Source organism: Melospiza melodia, unplaced genomic scaffold (genome assembly GCF_035770615.1).
Source record: "Melospiza melodia melodia isolate bMelMel2 unplaced genomic scaffold, bMelMel2.pri scaffold_46, whole genome shotgun sequence".
Lineage (NCBI taxonomy): Eukaryota > Metazoa > Chordata > Aves > Passeriformes > Passerellidae > Melospiza > Melospiza melodia.
Window position 1 is genome coordinate 2216641 of NW_026948783.1, and position 26956 is coordinate 2243596.

General features: G+C 53.2%; 1 protein-coding gene across 1 annotated transcript in view; it reads left to right on the forward strand.

Annotated features, from left to right (window-relative positions):
* Positions 1-3292: 3292 nt before the first annotated feature.
* The window catches only part of LOC134434708 (olfactory receptor 14A16-like), a gene marked incomplete at its 5' end in the record, with an annotated part of 100226 nt that continues 76562 nt past the window's right edge, over positions 3293-26956 (forward strand). Inside the window, one exon of the mRNA XM_063183334.1 lies at positions 3293-3745. Coding sequence (XP_063039404.1) covers positions 3293-3745 — 453 coding nt within the window. The remainder of the gene's footprint in view (positions 3746-26956) is intronic.

Here is a 26956-nt window from a genome sequence, read left to right on the forward strand (position 1 = left end):
GCAGCTAAAGAGCATAGGAAGGACTTACCTTGTTTTAATGGCCTAATTAGGGCCATATTTACAGCACATGTCTTAACCCCCTATGATTTAAAATGTATTATGACCATGTTGCTGTCACCTACAGAATACACCCTGTGGGAAGGGGGATGGAAGTGTTTACTAAATCAGTAATAGCAGAGAATGCTAATAATGAGGCAAGATCTGAATTGACAATCAACCATCTAGCTGGAGAAGGACAACACAGCCTACCAGATGATCAAGCAGCAGGTATCCCCAGAGAAGTATTGGATGATATCAAAGACATGGCTTTGCAAGCTTTAATCCAGGTATCGGATGGTAGCACCCTCAATATGGACTACCTTGGGTGGCTGCAGCTAAAGCTTTAGGACAATTAGACCATCTTGGGTGCCTGTTAAGTAAGCAAAACAATGCTGCCTCCCTCACATTGAGTTGCCCGCTCTCAGACATAGAGACCATCAGACATGCCACCTTGCAGAACAGCAATAGAGTTTTTACTGTGGGCACATGGGGCATGGCCGTGTAGACTCTGAGGACATGTGTTGCATGAACCTCTCCATCCACAGCGAGTCAATCCACAAGAGCATTCAGGTACTGAAGGAAGGAGTCAAGAAGCTTTAAGTAGAAAACAAAGACTGGGTAAATAAACTCTTCCAATCCAAGGGACTAAAGGGTTGGATGATGTCTAGCTAAAACAGGACTATTAATTTTCTTACTGATTGTTGCTGTATTGTTAATTGTCCCATGCTTGTTTGGATGCTTTTAGAAAGTCTTACAAAATTATTTCAGTTCCATCTTTGTTGTAAAACAGAAAGAGGGAAGATACCCAACACAAGCTCCTCATGGACCCCTTGGAGGAGAGAATTGGAGACCAGGATGGCACAAAAACCTCTCAGAGACTCAGCGTGGGAAGGAAAATTCTTAAAAGTACCTAAAAGTATTCTTAAATCCATAAAGTATCTTAAAAACCTTGAGTTTCTCAAGGCATTAATGAGCCCCACTGAGTGTCAGTACAAAGCTCTCAAGGGATTCGTTAAAGCAGGTAACTGAGGCCTTGAGTGCACAAACCTCTCACAGAGTCTGTATCAAAAGGGAAACACCAAGTACCTTCAAACAACTGAAGTACCTTGAAGCATTAATGAGCCACAATGAGTGTTGTTACTGACAAAGCCTCTCCAGGGACTAATTACAGCAGATAATTGCAGGCCAGGATTGCATAAACCTCTCAGAGACTCCAAGGCAAAAGCAAAACCCAAAGTCCTTTGAAAAACCTGCAGTCCCCGCAGGGAGCATTAAGGAGGCCCCAGGGCCATTGTTGAGCAAGGCTCCCCAGGGACTCCTTCTAGCAGATCCTTGAGGCCACTGGGATGTGGGCTAGGGGGGGATGCTGAGGGCAGGACAAGGGGGTGACAGTGCCCAGCCTGGCTGGGGCTGTGCCAGGAGGCCCCAGGGCCTCAGGACAAGGTGTCTCCTCACAGCCCTTGGTGGCACAGACCCTGCTTTGCCCCAGGGCACCAAGACTTGGCTTCTCTTTGTCCCCACCTGTCATCACTGCCTGCAGTTCTCTGCTCTGCCTGGGGCCTGGGGACACTTGCTCAGTCGTGAACCTCAGTGGGACCCATTAAAAGTCCAAGAAAGTTTGGAGTGTGATTCTGACTTGGAGTTCTGGAGAGGTTTCTTCAGCTCCATCTCAGGGACTGATGTTCAGGACCTGGGCACAAGGTCCCAGAGGCTCATTAAAGTCCTTGTGCTGTGTCTGTGCTGCTGAGCTGGGCTGGGCTCCTGGCACAGAGGCAGATCCTGGTAACCCAGAAGAGCTTCAAAAGCACATTTCTCTTGATGAGCAGCTCTTCTACCTGCCCAGCAGGGCTGGGGCACTGCCTGCAGCCACCCTGGACACAGCACAGAGGCACAGAGAGCTTCAATCAGTCAGGGCTGGGAAGGTGCTGAGAAGTGCCTGGGGCAGAATCACTGCCAGCCCTTGGCACAGGAACCTCTGGCTGCAGGACAATGCAGCTGCAGCTCCCGGAGCCGTCTCCTCAAGCTGGAACATCCCAATGCCTACAGACCCTGTGAGTACATTCTCTGATTGTCTCTTGTGCAGAGCAGCCAGGGGTGGCCAGGGCTGTCCTGCAGAGCAGGGTCCTGCAGCCCAGGGCACTGTGCTGGGGCAGGGACTCAGCTGCCTGCCAGGGACAGCTCTCAGCCAGCCCTGGCAGCTGCTTCCAGCACTGGGGGACAAGATCTGGGTGGGAGGAGATAGCTGGTAAGGCTTGGAAGTGTTCTCCTTTTGTGGGGAGGATGCTGCATGGTTCAGGACTGCTCCCAGCATGGCATTTAACTGCAGAACATTTCCAAGTAGATTATGCAGGGAGCGGAGCGAGGCAGGGACTGCATAAAAGGGAAAATCCTGCTTTTTTAAAGTACTGCTCTGGGTTGTCTTGATGGGAAATTGCACACAGATATTCATCTGGCAGTCCAGAATGAGAAAAAAAAATTTCCTCAGATATTGCTAAACCAGGCAGTGACAGAAAACAGCACAGGGCCCCTTAGAAGTTGCATTTTGTCTTGTTTATCCAGCCTCCTCAGGGTTGCTTTGACGTTGCCATCAGAGCCTGCAGGTCCAGAGCTGTCCCTGGGCAGTGCCAGAGCTGGGAGGGGTCTGCAGGGCAGAGCTGAGCCCCCAGGACTGGGCTGAGCTCTGGCAGGACTGGCAGGGCCCAGCCCTGGGCACAGGGAAGCAGCTGCTGGCAGGGACAGCTCCAGCCAGCAGAGCCCTGGGTAGGGAGTGTGTGGAATGTGCCCCCAAGCTGTGCTGGGATATTTAAGGTCCTCTCCAAAAGTGATCAAAATGATCACTTTTTTTACAGATCCAAATGCTAAGGCACAGCAAATGTCCAACAGCAGCTCCATCAGCCACTTCCTCCTACTGGCATTAGCAGACACACGGCAGCTGCAGCTCCTGCACTTCTGCCTCTTGCTGGGCATCTCCCTGGCTGCCCTCCTGGGCAACGGCCTCATCATCAGCGCCGTAGCCTGCAGCCGCCAGCTGCACACGCCCATGTTCTTCTTCCTGCTCAACCTGGCCCTCACTGACCTGGGCTCCATCTGCACCACTGTCCCCAAAGCCATGCACAATTCCCTCTGGGACACCAGGAACATCTCCTACACTGGATGTGCTGCTCAGCTCTTTTTCTTTATGTTCTTCATCTCAGCAGAGCTTTCCCTCCTGACCATCATGTGCTACGACCGCTACGTGTCCATCTGCAAACCCCTGCACTACGGGACCCTCCTGGGCAGCAGAGCTTGTGCCCACATGGCAGCAGCTGCCTGGGCCAGTGCCTTTCTCAATGCTCTCATGCACACAGCCAATGCATTTTCCTTGCCCCTGTGCCATGGCAATGTCCTGGGCCAGTTCTTCTGTGAAATCCCCCAGATCCTCAAGCTCTCCTGCTCACAATCAAACCTCAGGGAACTTGGGCTCATTGTAGTTAGCCTTTGTTTATCATTTGGCTGTTTTGTGTTCATTGTTTTCTCCTATGTGCAGATCTTCAGGGCTGTGCTGAGGATCCCCTCTGAGCAGGGACAGCACAAAGCTTTTTCCACCTGCCTCCCTCACCTGGCTGTGGTGTCCTTGTTTATCAGCACTGGCACATTTGCTCACCTGAAGCCCCCCTCCATTTCCTCCCCATCACTTGATATATCAGTGTCAGTTCTGTACTCGGTGGTGCCTCCAGCCCTGAACCCCCTCATCTACAGCCTGAGGAACCAGGAGCTCAAGGCTGCAGTGCAGACAATGATGACTGGATGCTTTCAGAAACGTTGAAATGCTTGCCAATTTCTACAAATAAATGTAATAAAAATAATCTTTGATACTTCTGTTTGTTTTCATTTTGGAAGTTCTTTTTCTTTGTTTTACTTTTTTCATATTATCTAAAAATAAATGTAATTCCTTGTGACATTTCTCATTATGTTTCTCTCCACCTTCCCTGTGGCCACAGCCCATTTCAATGGGGAGCTGCACTCTTGGTGGCTTTAAATGAACTAAAGGATCTCCCAGCAGAGTTTTCTGCAGAGATGCCCTTTTGTTGCCTTCTCTGGAGCTGCAGCAGCAATGTCTGTGTGCAGAGCTGGGGGCAGATCAGTGCTGGCCCAGCAGCTGTGCCCAGCAGCAGCAGCACTTGGTGTTGCCAGTGCTGCTGCTGTGGCCCTGCCCCGCTGCCCTGGTGGCCCTGGTGTTTCTGTAGGGCCTGAGTGCTTTCCGGGCCAGGCACAGCCCTGGGGGTGGCAGTGCTGGGGCTGCAGCAGGAACAGGCCAAGTAATATGAATAATTTGTAATATAAATAATTTGTAATATAAATAATCTTTGATAGTTCTTTTGGATTTGTTCTTTTTTCCCCTGTGTTTTAGTTTTATTATATTGTCCACCAAGTAAAACCATTGTTTGAGCCATTTCTCATTTTGGTTCTCTGCACCTTTCCTGTGCCCACAGACTGCATCAGTGAGGGGCTGTGCTCTTGGTGTCTTTAAAGGAGCTAAAGGATCTCCCAGCAAAGTTTTCTGCAGTGATCCCCTTGTGTTCCCTATTCTGGAGCTGCAGCAGCAATGTCTAAGTGCAGAGCTGGGGGCAGATCAGTGCTGAGCACATCAGCTCTGGTCCTGCTGGCCACACCATTCCTGATCCAGGCCAGAAGCCATTGGCCTTCTTGCCCACCTGGGCACTCTGCTGGCTCATGTCCAGCCTGCTGTCCATCAGTCCCTGCAGGTCCCTTTCTGCCTGGCTGCTGTCCAGCCACTCTGTCCCCAGCCTTTAGTGCTGCAGGGGTTGCTGTGGCCAAAGTGCAGAACTCGGTACTTGGATTTGCTAAATCTCACATTGGTGGATTTGGGTTCTGGATCCAGCCTGTCCAGGGCCCTGTGCAGAGACCTCCTATGCTCTCACAGAATCTACACTCACATCCAGCTTGGTGTCATCTGCAAAGATGTCCTTGGTTCCGTGAGGCCTCTCATTGTCACAATGGCCTCCTTGTTACACCAGGCCCTGCACTGTCACACTGGTCTCCTTTGTTCCATGAGGCCATGCAGAGCAACAATGGTCTCCCTGGTTCTGTGGGGCCCCAAAATGTGACAATGGATTACTTGTTTCCATGGGGCTTCACAGTGTCACAATGTTCTCATTGGTGCCACAGTTTCACAGTGGCCCCTTGGGTCCATGGGGCCCCATGGTGTCACAATGACCCCATGGTCACATAAGGTCCCACACTGTCACCATGGTCTCTGTGGTTCCAGAAGTCCCCTCAGCGTCACAACGGACTCCTTGTTTCCACGAGGCCACACAGTGTCACATTATTCCAGATTCCTTGGGTCCCCATCGTGTCACAGTGGCCCCTTGGTTACACAGGATTCTACAGTGTCACAATGTCCCCTTGGTTCCACGAGGCCCCACTGTGTCACAATGGCCCCTTGGCTCCTCTGGGCCCTGGAGTCTCCCAATGGTGCCCTTGGTTTTGCAGTGCCAAAATGGTGAAACCCCTTGGTTACTCGAGGCCCTGCAGTGTCACAATGGCTTCTGTGGTCCCACAAGGACTCACAGTGTCACAGTGCACTCTCTGGGTCCATTTGGTCCCGGAGCACAACAATGGACCCCTGGTTTTATGGGGCTGCACGGTGTCACCATGGTCCAATTAGTTCCACAAGGCCCTGCAGTGTCACAATGGCCCCAGAGTGTCCCAATCATCACAGAGTGACAGAATCAAATAGGCTGGAAAAAACTTTTGGATCATCAAGTCCAACCAATGTCCTAACACTGCCTTGTCACCCAGACCATGCCACTAAGTGCCACTGGAGAGGGACAGTGACTCAGCCACCTCCCCCCCTGGCCAGCCCCTTCCAATGCCCACTCATCCATTCTGTGATGAACTTCTTCCTATTGTCCAGCCTGAACCTCCCCTGGTGCAGCTTAAGGCTGTGTCTTCTTGTCCTGCCCTCCAGCAGATCAATACTCACACCCAGCTTGGTGCCATCTACAATTTGTGAATGGTGGACACGATCCCCTCACCCAGATCATCAGTGAAGGTGTTAAACAGGACTGGGCCCAACACAGATCCCTGGGGGACACCACCAGTGCCTGGACACCGGCTGGGTGCAGCACCATCCCCACCACTCTCTGGGCCCAGCCTCCAGCCAGCTCTTAAATCTCCCAGCGAGGAGGGAACCTGCCCAAGCCATGGGCTGCAGCATTTCCAGGGAATGCTGTCAGAGACAGAGTCAAAGACTCCGCTGGAGTCCAGATAGACACATCCACAGCCTTTCCTGCATCCACAGGTGGGTCACCTGATCATAAAAGGAGACCAGGTTGGTCAGGCAGGACCTGCCACCCCTAAATCCACTCTGGCTGGCTCTGACCCCTCGGCCATCCTGTGGGTGCCCAGTGATGGCACTCAGGGCGATCTGTTCCATAACCTTGCCGGGCATCCAAGTCAGGCTGACAGGCCTGGAGTTCCCCAGATCCTCCTTCCAGCCCTGCTTGGGGATGGGCTCACACTGGCACCTCCAATCCTATGCGACCTCCCTGCTGAGCCAGGACTGATGTTAAATGATGGAGAGCAGCTTGGGGAGCTCATCCACAGCTCCCTCATCCCCCTGGGATGGATCCCATCCAATCCCCACACCTGTGAGCATCTGAGTGGCTCAGCAGGTCACCAACTGCTTCCTCCTGGATTCCAGGGGCTGTTCTGCTCCCTGTGCCCATTTACCAGCTCAGGAGAACACTGGTCCTGAGGACAACCTGTCCTAATATTGAAAATTGAGATAAACAAGGTGTTAAGTAGATCAGCCTTTACCTCATCTTTAGTTACTATCTTCTCCACTGTATCCAATAAAGAGTAGAGGTTCTCCTTATCCCATTGTTTGCTATTAATTTATTTATAGAAATATTTTCTATTATTTTTCACGGAAGTGTCCTAGTTAAACTCTAATTTAGCTTTCACATCAAAACTTTTCTTTCTGCATGACCTTACAAAATCCTTAAACAATTCCTAAGTTGCCTGACTTTCTATCTAAAGGTGATGCTCACTCTTTTTCCCCTGACTTCCCACAAAAGCTCCATGGGCAGCCACGCCAGTCATTTTCCTTACCAGCTCATCTTTTGCCACACTGGGACAGGCTGCTCCTTCCCCCTTAAGATTACTTTCTTGAAATGTGCCCATCCTTCCTGGACCCCTTTGTTTTTAAGGGCTGTTTCTCTTAAAAAAATCATGACCTGATTTGGTACTCCCCAAATCTGCATCCTAAACAGGCCAAAGTCTGCCCTTCCTAATTCCAGTGTAGAAGTTTTGTTCCCGCCTCTCCTTCTTTCACAGAACTTTGAAAACTTGATTATTCCATGGTCACTGTGCCCCAGGCAGCCTCTGAGCCCCACATCTGCCACCAGCCCTTCTCTGTGAACAGCAGCAGACAGAGCTTTCCTTGGCACTGGGAGTGTTACCAAAAATTCAGTAAAACAGAAAACTCCTTAACACCAATGTAGCATTAAGAAGCAGAATTTTTTATTCAGGGGGATGCGTGGGGGAGAGCTCCTCTCAAAGCTGTGCATGCTGAGAACAGGGAAGTTTCTCTTTATTTTCTGTATTTTGCACATACATTCATTGATTGTCCTGGACTAAACATACATATGATAATCATTTCCCCAAAATCATTAACACGTTTCCCCTCCCCTTTTGCATGTGTTCTTCTGTCCTGCGGGTCTCTCTGGTGGTCCCTAGTGTCATGGACCCCAATGTTCCAGTGGGCCTGGCTGAGCTGGCAGGACACTGAGGCTGCTGAACTTCCAGTTCCCCTTCTCACACAATGGGCACTGTGTGGTTTCCACAGGCCTGGGGTTGTGGAGAACAAGCTCCAGGTGTCAGCTCACCTGGTGTAGACATCTGGTAACATGAGGTCACAGAGTGAGCTGTGACATCACAGAGTGGGATATGTGAGAGAGTGGGATATGTGAGGTCATTGAGCATCTATGATATCATATACTGTCTCCGTGACATCACAGAGCCAGCTGTGACATCACTGGGCAGAGATCTGACATCACAGAGCAGATGCTGACATCAGAGATTTGGTTGTGACATCAGAGTCCAGCTCTGTGACATAAGAGAATGGGCTGTGACATCACAGATCAGCCTGTAACGTCACAGAGGGGCTGTGTGACATCCCAGCAGGGCTGTGTCAGGTCACTGGGTTGGTCACTCTGCCCCAGCTCCCCCTCACAATTTCTCTCAACAACTCCAACGCTGTTCATGCCCAGCAGGGTCCCTGTCCCCCGGGATCCCCCCGGCCCACCTGAAACCACAACCTCCACCAAAGGATGTTCCACAGGATCCACCCCAGAGCCTGACAGGGGACAAGGGGCCAGGGCTGTGTGACCAGGACATCAAGGAAAGGGATTATCCAGGTCACTGGGGCCTGGGTTGGGTTCCCCAGGGCAGGAAAGATGTCTGGCAGCTGGAGCAGGGTCTGGGAAGGGCCTCCAAGGTGGGGCTGGAGCCCTTGGGCTGTGAGCAGAGGCTGAGGGAGCTGAGCTGGTCCAGCCTGGAGCAGGGAAGGCTGAGGGGCTCCTCATCCCAGCCTGGCAGTGCCAGTGAGGAGGGGATGGAGAACACAGAGCCAGGCTCTTCTCTGGTGGCTGGTGGGAGACAAAAGCCAATGGGTGGAAGGAGAAAGATGAGAGATCAGCCAGGGCAGGAGGAGATGAAATGAGTCAGGCTGCTTTCAGCATTTCCTCAACACCAAGAGCAGCCTGACCTCCCTTTTCCATCCATAGATTCGCAAATCAGGAATTGTTTGAGCTGTTCTATCCTCAGTCCAGGATGAGCATCCTGATACAAGAACTTAATTATGTTTATATCTATCACAGAACCACATTTGTCTAAAAATAATTTTAGTATGGAAATCACTTGTGGATGGTGCACTCATCAGATTCTGCTGGGACATTGAACATAGCTCAGGGAAGAGTGAGATTGTTATTAAATTGTTTCCTGTTCAACTGTGGTCTTTTGGCCATGAAGAGAAACTTTCTGTGCCTCTGAGTCTCACCAGTTCCTGACCCCCTAAGGACACAAACTTGATGAGTTGTGGTTCCCACTCCAGTGGTGGCACTTGGACCTCCCTCCATACCCAGAGCAGAGCTCCCTTGTCCCAGAGAGTCCCTGGCAATGCAGGGATGAAGGAAACAGGACAGGCTGTGGGGATCGGGGCAGGGCACAGCCAGGGATTTGGAGCCTGGTTGTGAGCCCAGGGCAGGACCTGGCCCTTGGCCCTAGTGAACCTCATCCAATTGTCCTGGGCCCATGGATGGCTCCAGCCTGTCCAGATCCCTCTGCAGAGCTTCCTGCCCTTCAGCACAGCCACAGTCCCACCCAGCTTGGGCTCACCTGGGAACTGACTGAGAGTGCCCTCGATGGCCACATCCAGATCAACAATAAAGAGATTTCACTGACTGGGCCCCAATCCTGAGCCTTGGGGACACCCCTGGATGTGACTCCATTCCTCAGCTGCTCTGAGTGCCAGGGGTTGGGTGAGGGAAATGGTGGGGATATGTGTCAGGGATGTGTGCCAAGGCCTGAGCCCCAGCCCCTGGCCAGGCAGATCCTGTCCCTCCCTCCTTGCTCAGGGCTCTTCCCGGGATGGGCACTGGCATGTGGGGATGTGCAATGCCAAGGGCAAAAGCATGGGGCGGCCCCTGCCAGGCTGCTGAGCAGGGACAAGGAGGCAATGAGGCCCCAGGCCTGCAAGGGTCAATTGTCCCCTCCTGGCCCCAAGGCCAGCAGCCATGGCCAAAGTGCTGCCCAAGTTGGCTCTGACAGGGCTGTCTTGCAGCTGCTGCCCATCCCTGTGCCCTGTGCAGCCCAGGCTGTGCTACGGTGTCCCTGCCCTGTGCCTCTGTCCCTGCAGGCTGTCAGCATCCCCCGGCTGCCCCACCTGGCTGGGCCCTTCCTTTGCTGACAGCTCTGCCTCCTGCCTGCCTCTGCCTGCCCACACAAAGTCTTGGGCTGCTCCAGGCTCCTGCTGGGAACGTGCTGCACCACAGCCCTGCCCTGCCAGGGAAATTCCTTGCTCCTGGTGACAGTCTGGGCCTCCCCAGTTGCCCTTGGCATTAATTCTTTCTTTCTCTGGCTGTTTTCCACTATGTCAAAAGGACCCACCATCCCTGAAATCTCCCTTTAAACACTCTCATGGCTCTGCTCCACTGTCCTCAGTCTCCACCCCACTGAGCACAGAGCTCCTTTGTCCCTATCCAGCGCTCATGTGCCCAAGGCCTCCAAACCCCTCCCCTTGGACATCTATGGGCCCTCTCCAAGTGTTTCGAAATGAAAACATTCAGCTCACCAGAGGACAGGGCCAGCCTGAACTGACTGTCCTGGTTACTTTTGTGTGGGAGCAATCCTTGGATATATGGGATTTTGGAGGCCAAATTCTAATTTTGGCCATGGTCCCTGGACAAGAAGGTCGGTTCTTTTTGATAGGACTGAAGGAACAGAGCCCCTCTGTTTCAGGCACAGATGAGAGGTGACCACCAGAGGCCAAGGCCAGCCAGAGCTGGCAGGTTTTTTTTCGCAAGATACCCTTGCATAGAGGAAATTTTTTAGGGAGAGTACCAATTTTGGCAATGGGCATCTGAAAAGTCAGACAGGTTTTTTCCACAGCATGAAAAGCACGGAGGCCCAGTGCTCCAGGAGCTGATGAGAGACAGCCCTTGACTTCCTAAGATCAGTCAGAGCTGTCACGTAGCCACTGGGTGACCAAAGCAGCCAGACCTGTTCCATGTTCCCTGAGTTCCATGGGGCCCCACAGTGTCCCAACGGTCCCTTGCTTCCAGGTGGTCCTTGGGAATGTGGTTTTGAGGTGATGATGGTGCTGCCAGGGTGCCGGTGGCACTGGGTGAGCGTCAGGGTCTCTTCCCACCTCGATGACTCTGGGATTCCCTGCTGAGCAGTCTGGCACCAATCATGCCTCATGCATGCTGTTTGGGGCTGGCCTCAGCAGTGACTGTGGGGATGGGCAGTGGCAGCCCATCTGCCGCAAGATCTGCCAGCCTTTGGGCCCTGCCTTCTCCTTCAGACAGCTCCAGGATGCTGACTTCATGCCAGCTGTCATCCTCCTCCTCCTCCTCCCACAGCAAGGGAGTGGGCCCGAAGCTGAAGATGCTGTTACCTTCACAGCAGTCCTGTGGCAGGTCTTTGCTGCTGCTGTCTTCCTCCATGGAATCATCTCGGAGTTCTCTGAGCTCTGGTTCACTGCAGTCTTCCCAGCTGCAGAGATCTTGGGAGCTGCTGAACTCTCCTTGGGACAGTTCTGGCTCTGCCTCACCTTGGCACTCTTGGCAAAGCTCAGTCTGGCTGTAGGATTCCCAGTCTTCATCATTGCCAGCTGACGGTGCTCTTCTTACTCTTCTTCTCTGCCAGCACTGAGCCCTGCTCTGCCTCTTCCAGCTGCTCCCTGGGGCTTTTGGCTCCGAGTGGGCTGGGTGAGGGGCTGGCCAGGCAGCAGGGGCTTTCTGGAGCAGGCACTGGGCTCTGTGTCCCTGCTGATGGCACCTCCTCCCTGGGGACAGGAGAATGTGCCTGCTTCTCCTGCCTGTTCACACTTCCTTCCCCTCATTGGGTCAGCTTTGGCTCAGTCCCCTCCTTTTCCATTGGGGGCAGCTCCTGGACTGTTGCCCTTTGTTGCCACTGGCAGGGCTGTTGCTGTGCCCCATCTCCCCATAGCACCCTCACAGCCGCCTTCCACTGCTGCAACTCGTGGGCACTCCTTGCTCTGCGTGGGGACGCTTCCTTGGCTGCCATTGCTGGCACCGACTGGGACAATTCACAGCTTGTTGCCTTTTCTCTTAGACCAAGCTCTCGAGCCCCAACATCTGGCCCCTTGTCATCTCTGTCAGGTTTCTTCTCTTCCTCCTCCTCCTCAGTGTCTGACCATGGCCAGGCTGAGGCACCCACTGCCCCCACCAAGTGCCCGCTGAGGGCCTGGTCTTGCCCCTAGCTGGGCAGGGGGCTGGGTGACTGGAAGGAGTTGAGCTTTCTCTTGCTCTCTTCCATGTCGGAGCTCCTATAGCATAGACAGATCCCAGAAGCTGCTTCCTTCTACGAGAGTAGCTCTCACGAGACTGGGCACTCCAGGGCTCTGTGCTCCTTATATACGCTCTCAGTCATGATGGGGCTCTCTGATGTCACAATGGTCTCTGGACACCACCATGCCCTACATCATCAAGGGCCCTGCGTCACAAAGGGCCACACCCAGCCTCCCTTCAGCAGCTGAGCCCCACTGGAAGCTGCATGGAGAAGCCCCTGGCCTTGGGCACTTGCAGCCCTTGCTGTGCCCAGGTCCTTCCCGCAGTCTCACAGTGCACCCACTGTATCACTGTTATGAATATGAACGAGGCCAAACTTTCTCTGGAGAAAGAGGTTCTCGTTTATTAAAATACCTGCAAGGAATGGAGTACCCAGGATTAGCCCAAGCACCCACACAGCGAGTCAAAACCAGAACAGTCCACTACAGCCAAATGCACTGGGCTCTCTCCAGAAAACAAGTATCCAAACAGAAGAACCCCGACAATACCAATCTTCCCCCATTTATAGCCCCCTTTGAGTCCAGGATTGGTCCATTTTGGATCCACATGGTGATTGGTCTATTTCCAGGCTTTTCATTGGCCTTTAGCGCCATTCATTCTGGACCAATCTTTTCTGCAGGGCTTCAAATGATTGGTCAGATCTTCCATCCAATCGCTCTTTAACCTCGCCTTGCCCCACTAGACTGCCCTTTCAGCAAACCCTGGACCCTTCTCCTAGAACATTCTAATAACCCCCCCAACCTCTTAACATAATGCAATTAAAATAACATAATAATATAATGTAATTCAACTATACCTTAATTTAACAAAACTTTTCCTTATAACACAAGCAGGCGGTTTAACACAAGCAACTATTTCACTGAGCTTAATTAACAAAGACATAAAAACTATATCTTTAGAACAAAGTTACTTTAACATCACACATTTAAAATCCCTTTTAATATTTGCAAAAACCCAATATTATAATATTTATCTATAACAGGGTGAAGGAGCCCTGTCCCAGGCTCTGGCCCTGGGGGACACAGGGACACTGCCAGGGCATCCCTGTTCCCCTGTGCCACCCCCAGGGCCCCAGCCCCCCATCCCCATGTCAGGCTCTGGGGCCGATCTCGTGGAACATCCTCTGGGGGAGGCTGCGGGACTGGAGGCAGGGGGACCCGGGGGGACAGGGGACCCCGCTGTGCACGAGCAGGCTTGGACTTCTCTGGGGGGAACTGTAAGGGGGGCCGGGGTAGAGTGACCTCCCCAGTGACCTCATGCAGGCCCCGTGATGTCACAAAGCCCCTGTGATGTCCCACAGCCCCTGTGATGTCACACAATCCCTGTGATGTCAAAGAGTCCCTGTGACCTCACACAACCGCCGTGATATCACACTGCCATCTGTGATGTCACACAGCCCCTGTGATGTTACACAGCTGCTCTGTGATGTCACAGGCCACCTGTGATGTCACACAGCCCGTGATGTCACACAACCACTCTCTTGTGTCACATAACCTTGATATGAACTCATTCATCTGCTGTGTGATTTCACAGAGCAGCTTTGTGATGGACACAGTCACCCAGTGATGTCACAGCCTTCTCTGTGACATTACACAGCTGCTCTGTGATATCATACTCTATGTCACAACCCACACTTTGATGTCACAGAACCACCTTCTATGATGTCACAGTTAGCTCTGTGATGTCATAGCCCCCTCAGTTCTGTCCCACAGCCCCTTGCTGCCATCCCAGCTGTTCTGTGCCTCTATGACACAGCCACAGAGGTGCTGCTGTGACACAGCCCCTTCAGGGCAATCCCACAGCCCCTGCCAGTGCTGAGCCCCTGTGAGCTCTGTCTGTGCCCTGCTGGTGTCCCTGAGGGGCCCTGGCAGTGCCCCAGCCCTGCTGGGCTGTGCACAGGAGCTGCTCCTGGCCAGAGCTGTCTCTCTGCAGCGCTGCCCTTGCCAGGAGCTGCCTCTGGGCCAGGAGCCCGGCCCAGCTCAGCAGCACAGACACAGCACAGGGACTTTAATGAGCCTCTGGGGCTTTGCTGCTCTTTGCATCAGACTCAGTCCTCAGAGTGTGCTCAAAAAACCTTCTCAGGGACTCAAAAAGAGGGTGAAACACTGAAGTTTCTCATACTTTAAATAGATCCATCTGAGGGACAGGACTGAGAAAACGTCCCCAGGTTCCAGGTAGAGAAGAACACTGGTGGCAGTGATGACAGCTGGGGACGAGCGAGGGAAAGGTGTCTCTGCTGCTGAGCAAACCTGTGTCTCTGTCCCTGCAGGCTGTCGGTATCCCCAGCTGCCCCACCTGGCTGGGCCCTTCCTTTGCTGACAGCTCTGCCTCCTGTCTGCCTCTGCCTGCCCACACAGAGCCTTGGGCTGCTCCAGGCTCCTGCTGGGGACGTGCTGCATCACAGCCCTGCCCTGCCAGGGAAATTCCTTTCTGCTGGTGTTCAGTCTGGACCTCCCAAGCTGCATTTGGTGCTATTAGGTCTTCTTCAGGCTTATTCCTACCATGAAGAAAAGCTCCAGCCTCTCTGAAACCACCCATCCATCCCTCCCAGGCCATTCCCTTTCAGTCCTCAGTCTCTACACCACTGACCTCAGAGGCTGCAGACTCTCCCTGCTGGTTTTGTGATGAGGCCTCCAAAACCCATTCTGGGAGATTTTTGAGTCCTCTCCAAGGTCTGTGAAAAGAGGAAAATAGCATTTGAAGTTATTTTCTCCTAAATCCTACAGTGACAGAAAATGGGTCAGTATTTTTAAACTGAATGGGGACAAATTAACATTTGTTAGAAGGAGGAAATATTTTACAATTAAGAAAGTGGCAGGAAACTGCAGCTGTTTTTCCAGAGAAATGGATTCCCCATCCCTGGAATTGTCCAAGAGAAGGGGCTTTGTGCAACCTTGCCCATTGAAACCCGCTCATCCCCAGTGACAGAATTCCTGCATTGTGGGTTCTCTGATGTGCTGGGTGCCCTCACAACGCTTCTGGCCAGAATGTCTGCTGAGGGCAGCCAGGCTGCTGCTGGGGCAGTGACCTCACAGCCATCACCATGGCAGCCCTGTCCCCTGGGCCTGGCTGTGTCCTTTCCTCTGCCCCTGCCTTGGCTCTGCTGCCATGAAGAGTTTTGTCATTAATATCTTGTCCCCAGGGTGCTGGGGCCAATGGCTTCCCAGTCAGGCTCCTGGGGCAGAAGTGGCTTTTCAGAGCCCAGCCAGGAATGAGCCCTGAGGCAGCAGCTCTGCAGTGGTGGCCACCAGGTCGGGCTGCCAAGGGAGGCTTCTGGCCATGGCCTGCAAGCAGCTGCTGCTGCCAAGGTGCCTTTGGTGCCTCAGGCTCTCCCTGGCACAGCTCCCAGCATGGCACTCTGCCCTTGTGCCCGAGCCCTTCCCTGTGCTGGGGCTGGCCTGGGGCTTTTCCTGCAGCGGGACCTGCCCCACTGATGGCACAGGAAAGGCAGTTCCTGCTGGAGCAGGAGGCTCTGCCTGCAATGGGCTCCAACAACTCCAGACAGGTCCTGTTTGCAAAGCCCCCAGTGGGAAATGAAGGAGGGGTGTCACACTGCTTTGGGGGTGAATAATGCTGAAACCAGCCTGACTCCTCCATCTCAAAGTTCAACATCCTCAGAGGGAGCTGAAGCTGTGGCAGAGCTGGAAAAATCCCCAGAGAAAGGAACAACCAAGTGACACCACTGAGAGCTTCTGCAGAGCTGCTGAGCTGGCCCAGCCTGGGCACATCTGACTGACAGGGCAGCACCTCAGACGAGAAAAGGCCCATCCCAAATTTTAATGGCAGCATCTCCTGACATTTCCCTTCTTGAGGGGTGTGGGGATTCCTCCCAGCGGTGGGGACACCCTCAAGGTCACTGTTCCAGGCTGAGCCAAAGGGAATTGCCCATGGTCATTGGTCTGGGGGAGTGACATCAATCTCTGCTTAATTACAGGTTTTGCTTAATACAGTTGCTTTGAAATAATTTCCTAGTGCTCTGTATAATATATTTTACGTCTCTTACATCCTGGCATAAATATTTCTGATTAAGGCAATTTTGTCTAATCATTACCATAATAGAGAATGCATATTTATATAAATATATCTGCCCATGACAGGAACCCTGTGAGTGTCTGGGACATCCCGGCTCTTTGGCAGCCTGGAGACACCTGGGATGTCACCATGGAGCCCCCGTGAGTGCCTGTGACAGATCGGTGCCTTTGCAGCCCAAGGTGCCCTGGGATGCCAGCATGGAATGGCTGTGACTGCCTCTGACCACACGGCTCCTTACCATCCCCAGAAAGCCCTGTGAGGTCTCCATGGAGCCCCTGTCTCTGCCTATGACATTGCAGCTCTGGAACAGCCTGGAGACTCTTGGAAAGTCCCCATGGAACCCCTCTGAGGGCCTGTGGCAAATCTGATCCTTAGCAGGCAACCATCACCAGGCCTCTGTTGCTATGGTCAGTTTCCATGGCAGCTCCATGGAGACCCCATGCCAGAGGTGGTTGCCATGGACACCAGCTCAGGCCTGCAGCCTGAGCCTGTTGCCATGGCAACCATTTGCAGCCCCATCCCCAGGCTCATGGGATCCCAGAACCACAGAACTGGCTGAGCTGGGAGGGACCCATCAGGATCCTCCAGTCCAACTGCTGGCCCTGCACAGGACACCCCAACAATGCCAGCCTGGGCCTGGCAGCGCTGTCCAAACGCTGCTGCAGCTCAGAGAGCCCCTGGAGCTGGGACCCTTCCCTGGGGAGCCTGGGCAGGGCCCCAGCAGCCTCTGGGCAAAAACCTTTTCCTGACATCCAACCTGAGCCTGCCCTGACTCACCTGCAGCCGTTCCCTCCACTCCTGTCCCTGGGCACCAGAGGGAAGAGGTTCCCACAGCCCCAGCCAGAGACCAGCTCCCAAGGCTGTTGCCATGGCCACCAGGGCTGGCACCAGCTGGGATGCTCGGTTTCCATGGGCCGGGGTTCAGGAATGGGATTCCCCAATTTCCTGCTCCTGCTAAAACCGCGCTGCCCTCGCTGCCCTCCCGCCTCCCATGGAAAGCACAAAAGGCAAAGATCCCAGGCTGGGATAAGAACAATTTATTGGGAACAACAATGAGATAAGGAACAAACAGAAACAGAAATTATATTGATAACAGAAGGGATAAATGAAACAGTTTACTGGGAAAACTAATACATCAACAACAGGCTCTTCCTGGCCACAATTTCCCCTGTCTGGAAAGGACACCCTTCTCCTCAGGGAGAGAGAGAGAGTCCCTTTCCTGCCCCTGGCAATGTTCTGAGGTGCGAGTGAATGTAATGACATGGCCATGGCCAGACCCTCATGTTCTTCTGTCCCACATCATGTCTTTGGTAAGGGCAGGAAAAGGGACAGGTGTCTTTCCAGCATAGACCACAGGGAAACTGGTTCACCAGGGTTCTTCCCAATGTGGGTTCTCCCATGGGGGATGAAGCTGGAGTGGTGGATAAAGCTGTTCCTGCATTTTTGGCATTTGCAGGGCTTCCCTTACTGGTGGCTCCGTTGGTGTCTGGTCAAGTGAGAGCTACTGGTGAAGCTTTTCTCACACTGGGGACACTCGTAGGGCCTCTCCCCTGTGTGGATACGTAGGTGGGTGATGAGGGTGGAGTTGTGCTTGAAACCCTTCCCACAGTCAGGGCAGTGGAAGGGCCTCTCATCCGTGTGAATCCGCTCATGCAGGAGGAGATGGGAGCTTGTCTGAAACCTCTTCCCACATGTGGTGCACTGGTAGGGCCTCTCCCCAGTGTGGATGCGCCGGTGCTTGATGAGGTTGGAGTTGTGCTTGAAGCCCTTCCCGCACTCAGGGCAGAGGAAGGGCCTCTCCTCGGTGTGAATCCGCTGGTGCTGGAGGAGATTGGAGCTGGTCTGAAACCTCTTCTGACACTGGGGACACTCGTAGGGCCTCTCTCCAGTGTGGAGACGTTGGTGGGTCACAAGGTTGGATCTGTAGCTGAAGCCCTTCCCACACTCCCCACACTCGTAGGGCCATTCCCCAGTGTGGATCATCTGGTGGCTGATCAGGTGGGAGCTCCACCTAAATTTTTTCCCACACTGCTAGCACTTGTGGGGCTTCTCCCCATCATGAAGCTTCATGAAGCTTTTTATGGACCACCAGCTCTGAACTCTGGCTGAAGGTCTGCCCACCTTCCTCGCTCAGGGTGGCTCTTTCTTCTTCAGAGCACCCTGGGCTGGGTTTGGAGCCCCTCCTCATGGGGGATTCCTGAGGTTTTTCTTCCCTGTTGGATTCCTGTGTGCTAGAATCACTCAAAACGGTCTCTTTCACAAGGTTCTGCCATGCAGATTTTTCCACCCTGGTCTCCATCCTCAGTTCCTTCCCTGAGGAAGGAAGGACAAGGAGAGGATGGGATTTGGCTCCATGCCAGAGTGAAGGGGAAGGAGATCCCTCCAGTACATCCCTGGCAGGACAGGGCTGGCAGCAGAGTTGTCCTGCAGCCGGGGCCTGTGCTGGGCTGGGAGATGGAGCAGGAGAGAGGGGGAAATAGGAACTGACTTCCTCCTCACCTATCTGGGTGTCCCGGGGCTCCTTCCTCTTCCTCACAGCCTCCTTCTCCATCCAATCAAGGTTTGGGAATGAGAAATCCTGGTTTGGGAAGAAAACAAAGGGTGCGCACATTGTCTTTTGTACTGGTTTGAAGGCAAACCTAGGGAAGGGTCTTAACCAGAATTACAATTTAAAAGAAAACTAAGATCAAGGCAATGATACAGAAACACTGCCTTAAACTGACAGAGTCAGGATATAACCTGACACCCTGTTGGTCAGGGCGGTGGCAGCTGTCCCAGTAAATGGTGACTGCAGTCCTGTTGGAGAGATGAAGGTGATTCTGTCGAAGCAGTGATCCTGTAGAAGGGTCTGGTCTTCCTCTGGAGGCCCAGTGGTGGTTATGGAGCTCTTGTCCTCTGGCAATCTAGTAGGCACACTGCTCCTGGTGTGGCAAGTCTCAGCTTATATCCAGGTAGGAATGCTTGGATCCTCCCCCTGGGCGGAGCATCCCACAATGGGATGATGGAATTTTATCAGTCCTACAGTGACACTCAATGGCCCATTCACAGAAGATATCTCCCCTGGAGGGTGTTATCAGGGCTGAGTCATGGAAGAGATAAAGAACACTGCCCCACCTGTTTATAGCACTTGCTGAAGGTGGGGATTGAAAACATGCATTTGGTTACATCTTGCATTGCAATCTGAAGCAGTGGGGTAATCCCTGCTCAGGGGGTGAACACCACCCCCCTTACCCAAACTGGCTCAGCTGTAAAACCCCCACCCTGGGAAGGCCACAGACACAGGGGACAATGTCACACTTGCCCTGCTCCAGGGGAGGGCTCTTTTTCCTGTCATTCCCTTCCTGTCCCCCTTTTTCTATCCCATTTACTGTTCAATAAAATTCATTTTGGGTTTGGTCTCATTATCACCTTAATTGGGGCAGAGGAATCTAACACTTTTCTTAACCAGACTCACCAGACTGTGAAATTATTTTGGCACAGTGAGTTTAGGCACTGTTCTCTGACCCCAAGTTCCTTTGACAACAGCATGGTTCCCTCCTCTGAGGAGGTTGTGGTTCTCTCTGGAGGAACTCTTTGAAACTGGGCTGCAGATTCCTCTGAGTGACTTATGGGAGAACTGATGAGGTAAACCGCCTTTGTGGGCCCAGAGTGTAAAGAAAATATTTTGTTGTCCTTCTATTACAGCAACCTGATGAAGGTCTTCAGGGTGAGAGAAGTGGACGAGAATCTTGGTTCATGATCAGAAGGCTGGATTTATTGATATATGATATATAATACATTATAACTATACTAAAAGGAATAAAGAGAAAAGTTGCAGAGGCTTGCTAAGCAAGGAATAGAAAGAAAAGAATGAATAGCAAAGTTCTGTGTCCAGCAGAAAGCAAGGACCAACTCTCCCGTGAGTGGTCAGCAAATCCAAACACTCACAGAAGACCAATCACAGATGCTCCTGTTACATTCCACATCAGCAGATAATTATTGTTTGCATTTTCCTTCTGGGGCCTCAGCTTCCCAGAAAGGACAAATCCTTAAAGAGAGGATTTTATGAAAAAATGTCTGCGACATCCTTCCTTGAAATGTTTTTTAAAATCACAGGAGGAAAGGGAGTAAATGATACCAGCAAGACTTACAAGGTTCATTCACCCCATGGTGAGGAACATAAGGCTGTTTAAAGTCCTACAAGAAGCTCAGCTCAAGTAGCTAAATTCCCAAATAACTCCTGAATTCCCAGGCTTGAGTGCTTTGCGAAATGTGAGAATCATTTTTCTCTTCATCCCTGTCGCCTTTGTGACAGCTACAAAGAGTTTCCTTTCCTTTTTATGATATCTGTATTGGGCTGAATCCACACTTTTATCAGAATGTGCTAGCAGCTGAGCTGGAGCTGTGCAGGAACCAGTGGAACTTGGAATGGTCAAAAATTGCTTGTACAGTCAGTTTATTATTGTTTGGGATTTGTTTGCATTTTCATCACATCTGACTTGTGGGAAAATCAAATATTCAACAAAGTGATTTATGCAGAGTCAAGTTTGATTTCTGCAAAATTATTTTGTCCAGTGCCCAGGGGATGCTCAAGGGGTCTCTTTGCCTCTCGCCCTGGGGGATGCTTGGCAGGGGTTTGGGGGGCTGTCACCCCAGGCCATTCCCCCAGGAGTGTCCCTATCCCTGTCACCTCAGGCATTTCCCCAGGGGGTCTCCATCATTTTCATCCAGGGAATGCCTGGGGGGTCTCCCTCCCTCTCATACCCTGTGCCAGGGGGTGCTCAGGGCAGTCTCTGTCCCTCTCAGCCCGGGGGATGCTCAGGGCAGTCTCTGTCCCCTCACCCTGGGGGATGCTCGGGGGGTCTCCATCCCTCTGGCCTCAGGCAATGCCTGTGCAGGGCTGGGGACCAGGGGCTCTGTGTCCCTCTCACCGCTGAGGGTGCTTGGGGCTGGGGGGGCTCTCCGACCTTCTCACACCTGGGGAGGCCGGGGGGGTCTCTGTCCCTCTCAGCCCTGCTGTGACCCCACCCAAACATCATCGGGCTCAGAGGGACAGAGACACCCCAAATCCCCAGAAGGGCTGAACCTGGGATTTGGTTTGGGGCTGAGGGTTTAGGAAGGGGCTGGAATTGGGGCTGGGCTTGGAGTTGGGGCTGAGATTTGGATTAGAGCTGGGATTGGGGTTAAGGCTGGACATGGGATTGGCTTTAGGGCTGGGGTTGGGATTGGGTCTGGGGCTAGACAAGTCTGGCACTGGGATGAGATTAAATACAGAACTGTGAGTGTGTCTAAACATGGAGTGAGATTGAGACCAGGATCAGGGTAAGGTTTGGGACTGAGCTCACCCAGGGCAGGACAGGGGGGATGTCACTGCTGGATGTCCCTGGCGTTGTCCCAGCCCTCCTCAGGCACCTCCAAACATGGGGAGCAGCTGGGTGCCCCAAGATCCAGGTGCTCTGTCATGATTTGACCGGAAATGGGACATCTGGGATATGTTGTTTTTGCTGTGGTCACCAATGGGTGTTCGGATTTTAAGATGAGCACCTGGTTTGACCAGTGGGGCATTGGATCCACCTCTTGAGACCACAAACCCAAGGAGTTAGAAGCAGGGCTCTTTTCCTTCAGAGCTCTCTTTGGAATTCCGGCGGGAAGGAGTTGGGTCTCTTCCCCGGCCCAGTTGCTGGCTGGGATGGGGGAGGGGAAAGCCACGTGGCCCATCTGTGGTAGGCCGGACCCGGTGGAAGGGTGGGGGGGCACCGAGCAACCTGTTTACCCCCCCCCCCCTTTTGGAGACGGAGAGAGAATGCAGCCTGTGCTTGAACTGTTACCTTGAAACTTGGTATCATGTGCCGGCAGCACGGCTGGGAGGAGAAGGGGCGGGGGGGCAGCGAGCAGCCCAGCGGCTTGGGAGAGCTTTTAACCCTTGTGGATAATGAGAACTTCACAGAACATTACCTTTCCTAGGAAAGGGATAAGAGTGGAGGATGAAGAAAGAAACAGGCCAGTAAGGAGGTCTGGCAAAGAGAAAGAGAGATGTTGAAGGAATGGGGGAAGATGGAGTGGCAACTTTGCTGGACTCTTTTGTTGTATATCCATGGACTGCTTCCTGGTGATACAGAGACTGCATTGCAGGGGGAAGCGGAGGCTCGGAGCCAGGAGAGTTCGGTGTTGAGACCCCTCGGCCCCAGGAGGTGTAGAAGAAATGGGGGGGACAAAGGTGCCAGAGATGAGACTGTGCTCTGCTTGGAACGAGATGAGGCATCCTTAAAAAGGTCCACCCTGAAAGCAGGCCTCTGCCCCATCCCATGCCTGGTGGTGAGAGCACCTTGGCATGGAAAGAAGATGTCACGAGATAGCAGGACTCCGGGCGGTGCTAATTGTGACAAGAAGTCCGTGGCACAAGAAAGGACTCCATCTAATCTTCATGAGCTGAAGATTTGATTTTCTAAAGGGTGGTGCCAGACCGAGTGTGGATAATTTTGGGAAATGTAATTGTACTGGGGATCTGGAGGAGGAGGGGGAAGTGTTTCTGTGTAGTTTTCATTTGCCTTGTGTTTTCTGGTTTTTTTTTTTTTTTCTTTTGTGGTTAAGTTTTTTGTAGTTTAGTTAATAAAGTTTTTTTTTCCCCTTTTTTCCCTAAGCAGGAGCCTGCTTTGCTTATTCCCGGGTACCACCTCACAGCAGATGCCAGGGAGAGGGAATTTTCATGGGGGCACTGGCATTGTGCCAGTGTCAAACCATAACATGCTCCCACGCTGCCCCTCAATACCAGACGAGCATTCCCTGAGGGCAGCCCTGACTGTGACCACTGGGGCTCTGGGATCAGCCCTCACATCCCTGTGGGAGCAGCAGCAGACAGGATGAGAGATTCCCTCCCCCGTTTTTCCTGTGGAAGGGTGAAGCCCAGCTGCCCTTTTCTTCTGGTGCCTCCTCCTCTCCTCAGCTGAGGATGTCAAACTCCCCAGGAGCAGGAAAATCCCCATTCCCTCTTTCCTTGTGGCTGCAGCCTGGAACATCCACCCAGAATGAAGGACTTTCTGACAGCCCTGCTGAATGACACTGGCAAGAGGTTTGTGAGAAGGGGAAGAAATTGTATTTTGATAGTAAATAAAAGGTGCAAAATTATTCCTTTCTGTTATATTCCTTTTCAGTCAGTTCTGGTCTGTTTTCAGAGTGCCACCTTCTCAGCTGACTGTGTTTGTGCCCTCCTTTCTCTCCTGCCTCTCTTTGCCTGCTCTGTTTCTCTCTCAGTGTCTCCCTTGACCCAGGGCAGCCCACACCAAAGACCGTGCCGGGATTTAATTCCCAATTCAGGAGCTACAACAACCATGGGGGAAGTTATGAATGCTCGCAGTGAAATGCCACTGTAAGATCCTGCTCCACTTTTGGCTCCTTCTTGACAGCTTTGCCCTCAAGGGCAGGAACATCTTTTCATAGCTGAGAACTGGAATTCCAGACCGGGGCAGTGAGTGCCGTGGATCCCAGAGGGGCATTCCCGAGGCTCCCAGGGTGCTGCTCCTGCCGTGCCTCCCAAGGAGCTTCTCTCCCAAGGGGAGTAGATCCAGCAGCTCTGTGGGCTCCCAGAGCACACAGCAAAGGTGGCTTTGATGGACATTTTCCAGCACCTTCCCTGGAAGGGACCTTCTCTGGAAGCAGAGGGAGGGAGGAAATAGAAGCGAGTCCTGGAAGGACTGGGGTGGGAAGGGACCCTGTCCATGGATTACGACCCCGCGAGGGAGAGACGCCTCTACCCCAGTGAAGGAGCGAATGAGAGCGTGGGAAAGCAACCGGCGATTATTGAGCGTGGACTGAACGGAACAAGAAATGGGGAGGAGAAAGGGAGAGAAAGAAAGCGGGAAGAGGTCTCAAAAAGAGAAAGAAACAGGAAAGAGGTCTCAGAGAACAGAAAGAAACAGGAAAAGGCTCCCGCCAGGAATCCGCAGCTCCCAGCAACACCCGCAGGGCGTAGCGCCTTTTACAATTCCAGCCAATCAGAGGACGCGGTAAACAATTTCCACCCAACCAGAGCTTTTCTCGCCGATGACTCACCGGTTGCCAGGCGGGCCCGCAGAGCCCGGCGGCCCCGGAGCGGAATTTGGGGCTCGGGCCGGGGGGACGGATCCGCCCTGGGGGGGTCCCCGAGCCCCTGCCCAGCCCTGGGGCCGATCGGGGGCTCCCCCACCCAGCAGCCGGTGCTGCGGGGCCGCGGGGCAGAGCGGTGGGAAAGGGGGGTCCGGGCTGGCAGCGGAGGAAATGCGGGAGGAAGAGGAGGGAGAGGAGGAGCGGGAGCGGGAGAATGGCGGCGCTCGCAGCGCCCGCACGCCGAGCCTGCAGCACCCCCTGCCCCGGGAGCATCGCCCCCAGCCCCGAGCCGCAGGGGAGGGCGGAGGCCGAGCTCGCCCCGGCTCCAGCCAGGGGTCTCCAGGAGGATTTTTTGGAGAGTGTTCGGAGCCGGCAGATCCCGGACTCGAGCCCCGGCTATCCCCGGGCTCCCCAAGAGGAGCTTTTTCGGGGGGAGAGGAGCCGCGATCGCCCCTCGGAGGGTCCCGGGGGTCCACGTGGGGATGGCCCGGTACCGACGGGGCGGGACATTGGTTTTGGGGATCCCCGTGAGAGCCGAACTGTGGAACGGGGGACCCCCGGGGCGGGGAGAGGGGAAGGGGCGATACCGGAGCTGGAGGACCCCCGGCAGCCCGGAGATGAGGCGGGGACGGGACCCCCTGACCCTGACAGGGGCGTGTCCTGGGGCGACTTCATGATGCTCGTACCCCATCCGTCTGTTTAGCCCAGAAATGAGTTCTGCACCTTTAAGGCTGATTCTGAGAGAGAAGGGGAGGAGGAAGAAGCTGCAGTTTGTTTTCATACACTGCACTCACTCCTCCACATTCCAGCTGCTGGATGGACAGACAGCAGGACAGAGCTGTCCTTTGCTTTTAGTTAGTTTTTAGCTCGCTGAGGCAGAGAAGTTCCCTGGACTGTGGTTTTTCTTTTTCTTTGGAGCTGTTTAAATCTGCTCTGCACTGAACAGCCAGAACACCACGGGCAGCTTGCACCTGTGGCCCACCTGGCTGAGCCTGGGCCACAGCATTTCCAGTGCTGGAAGGACTGATAAGAGACTGATAAGAGACTGATAAGACACTGAGTGTGCGGAGCTACAACCCAAGGAGGAACTTTCAGAGTTTGTCATATATTTTGGAGCGGCAAGAGGTTTTTTTGCTTAATATTGTTCAATTTTTGTGCTGGTAAATGCTTTGCCTGTAAAGTAACTTTTTTTTCCACTTTCCTCTAAGGAAATATTTTCCCAAACTGGCTGAGGGTGGGGCTGCTGAATCAGCATTCTAGAGGAAACTCCTTTTGGAGGGTTTCAACCAAATTTGCCCTAATCCAGGACAAGGTGGTAGAAAGAAGGGGGAACCCCAAGTGGCTGGACTGGGGTGAGGCTGGAGAGGGGAACCTTGGGACCCCAGAACCTCCCAGAATCCAAAAGCAGGACCCTGGAGAGGGGGGATCCCCAGGACCCATGGGATCCCCAGAAGCCCTGAGATGGGGGACCAACCATAACCCAAGAGGGATGAGACTGGAAATGGGAAACTCCTGGTGGCTTTTTTAATTTACTCTTTATTTTGGGACATCAGGTGACTTATAGAAATGGACGTGGGTGGGAGGAATCCCCAACCAAAGGCATTCACACCTTATCTTTCCCCAAACCAGGATTTTCCCCAAACCTTCCCACCGTAACATCCCCTCTGTCCCACTCTCGGTGAGCTCAAACCCAAACCTGATCCTGGTCTCAATCTCACTCCATGTTTAGACACACTTACAGTTCTGTATTTATTCTCATCCCAGTGCCAGACTTGTCTAGTCCCAGACCCAATCCCAACCCCAGCCCTAAAGCCAATCCCATGTCCAGCTTTAACCCCAATCCCAGCTCTAATCCAAATCTCAGCCCCAACTCCAAGCCCAGCCCCAATTCCAGCCCCTTGCTAAACCCTCAGCCCCAAACCAAATCCCAGGCTCAGTCCTTCTGGGGCTTTGGGGGTGTCTCTGTCCCTCTGAGCCCGATGATGTTTGGGTGGGGTCACAGCAGGGCTGAGAGGGACAGAGACCCCCCCGGCCTCCCCAGGTGTGAGAAGGTCGGAGAGCCCCCCCAGGCCCGAGCACCCTCAGCGGTGAGAGGGACACAGAGCCCCTGGTCCCCAGCCCTGCACAGGCATTGCCTGAGGCCAGAGGGATGGAGACCCCCCGAGCATCCCCCAGGGTGAGGGGACAGAGACCCCCGAGCATCCCCTGGGCTGAGAGGGACAGAGACTGCCCCGAGCACCCCCTGGCACACGGTATGAGAGGGAGGGAGGGATCCCCCCAGGCATCCCTCAGAGTGACAATGATGGAGACCCTCTGGGGAATGGACTGGGGTGACAAGGACAGGGAAAACCCCCCCCAAGCATCTCCCAGGGCGAGAGGAACAGAGGCTTCACAAGCATCCCCTGGGCACCAGACAAATTAATGTTGTTTTTTGTCAGAAATCAAAATTGACCGTAGATAAAATGCCTTGAATTTACTCTTCCCACAAGTCACTTGTGATGGAAAGGCAAATAAATCCCAAAATTTTATAAACTTACAATAGAAGCTATTTTGTGGCAAATCCAAATTCCTTTGGTCCCGCACAGCTCCAGCTCAGCTGCTGGCACATTCTAAAAAAAGAAAAGTGGAAAATAGGCCCAATATGGATTATGAAAAGGAAGGGGAAGCTATGTGTAGCTGTCACAAAGGTGACAGGGACAAAGAGAAAAAATTATTCTAACATTTGG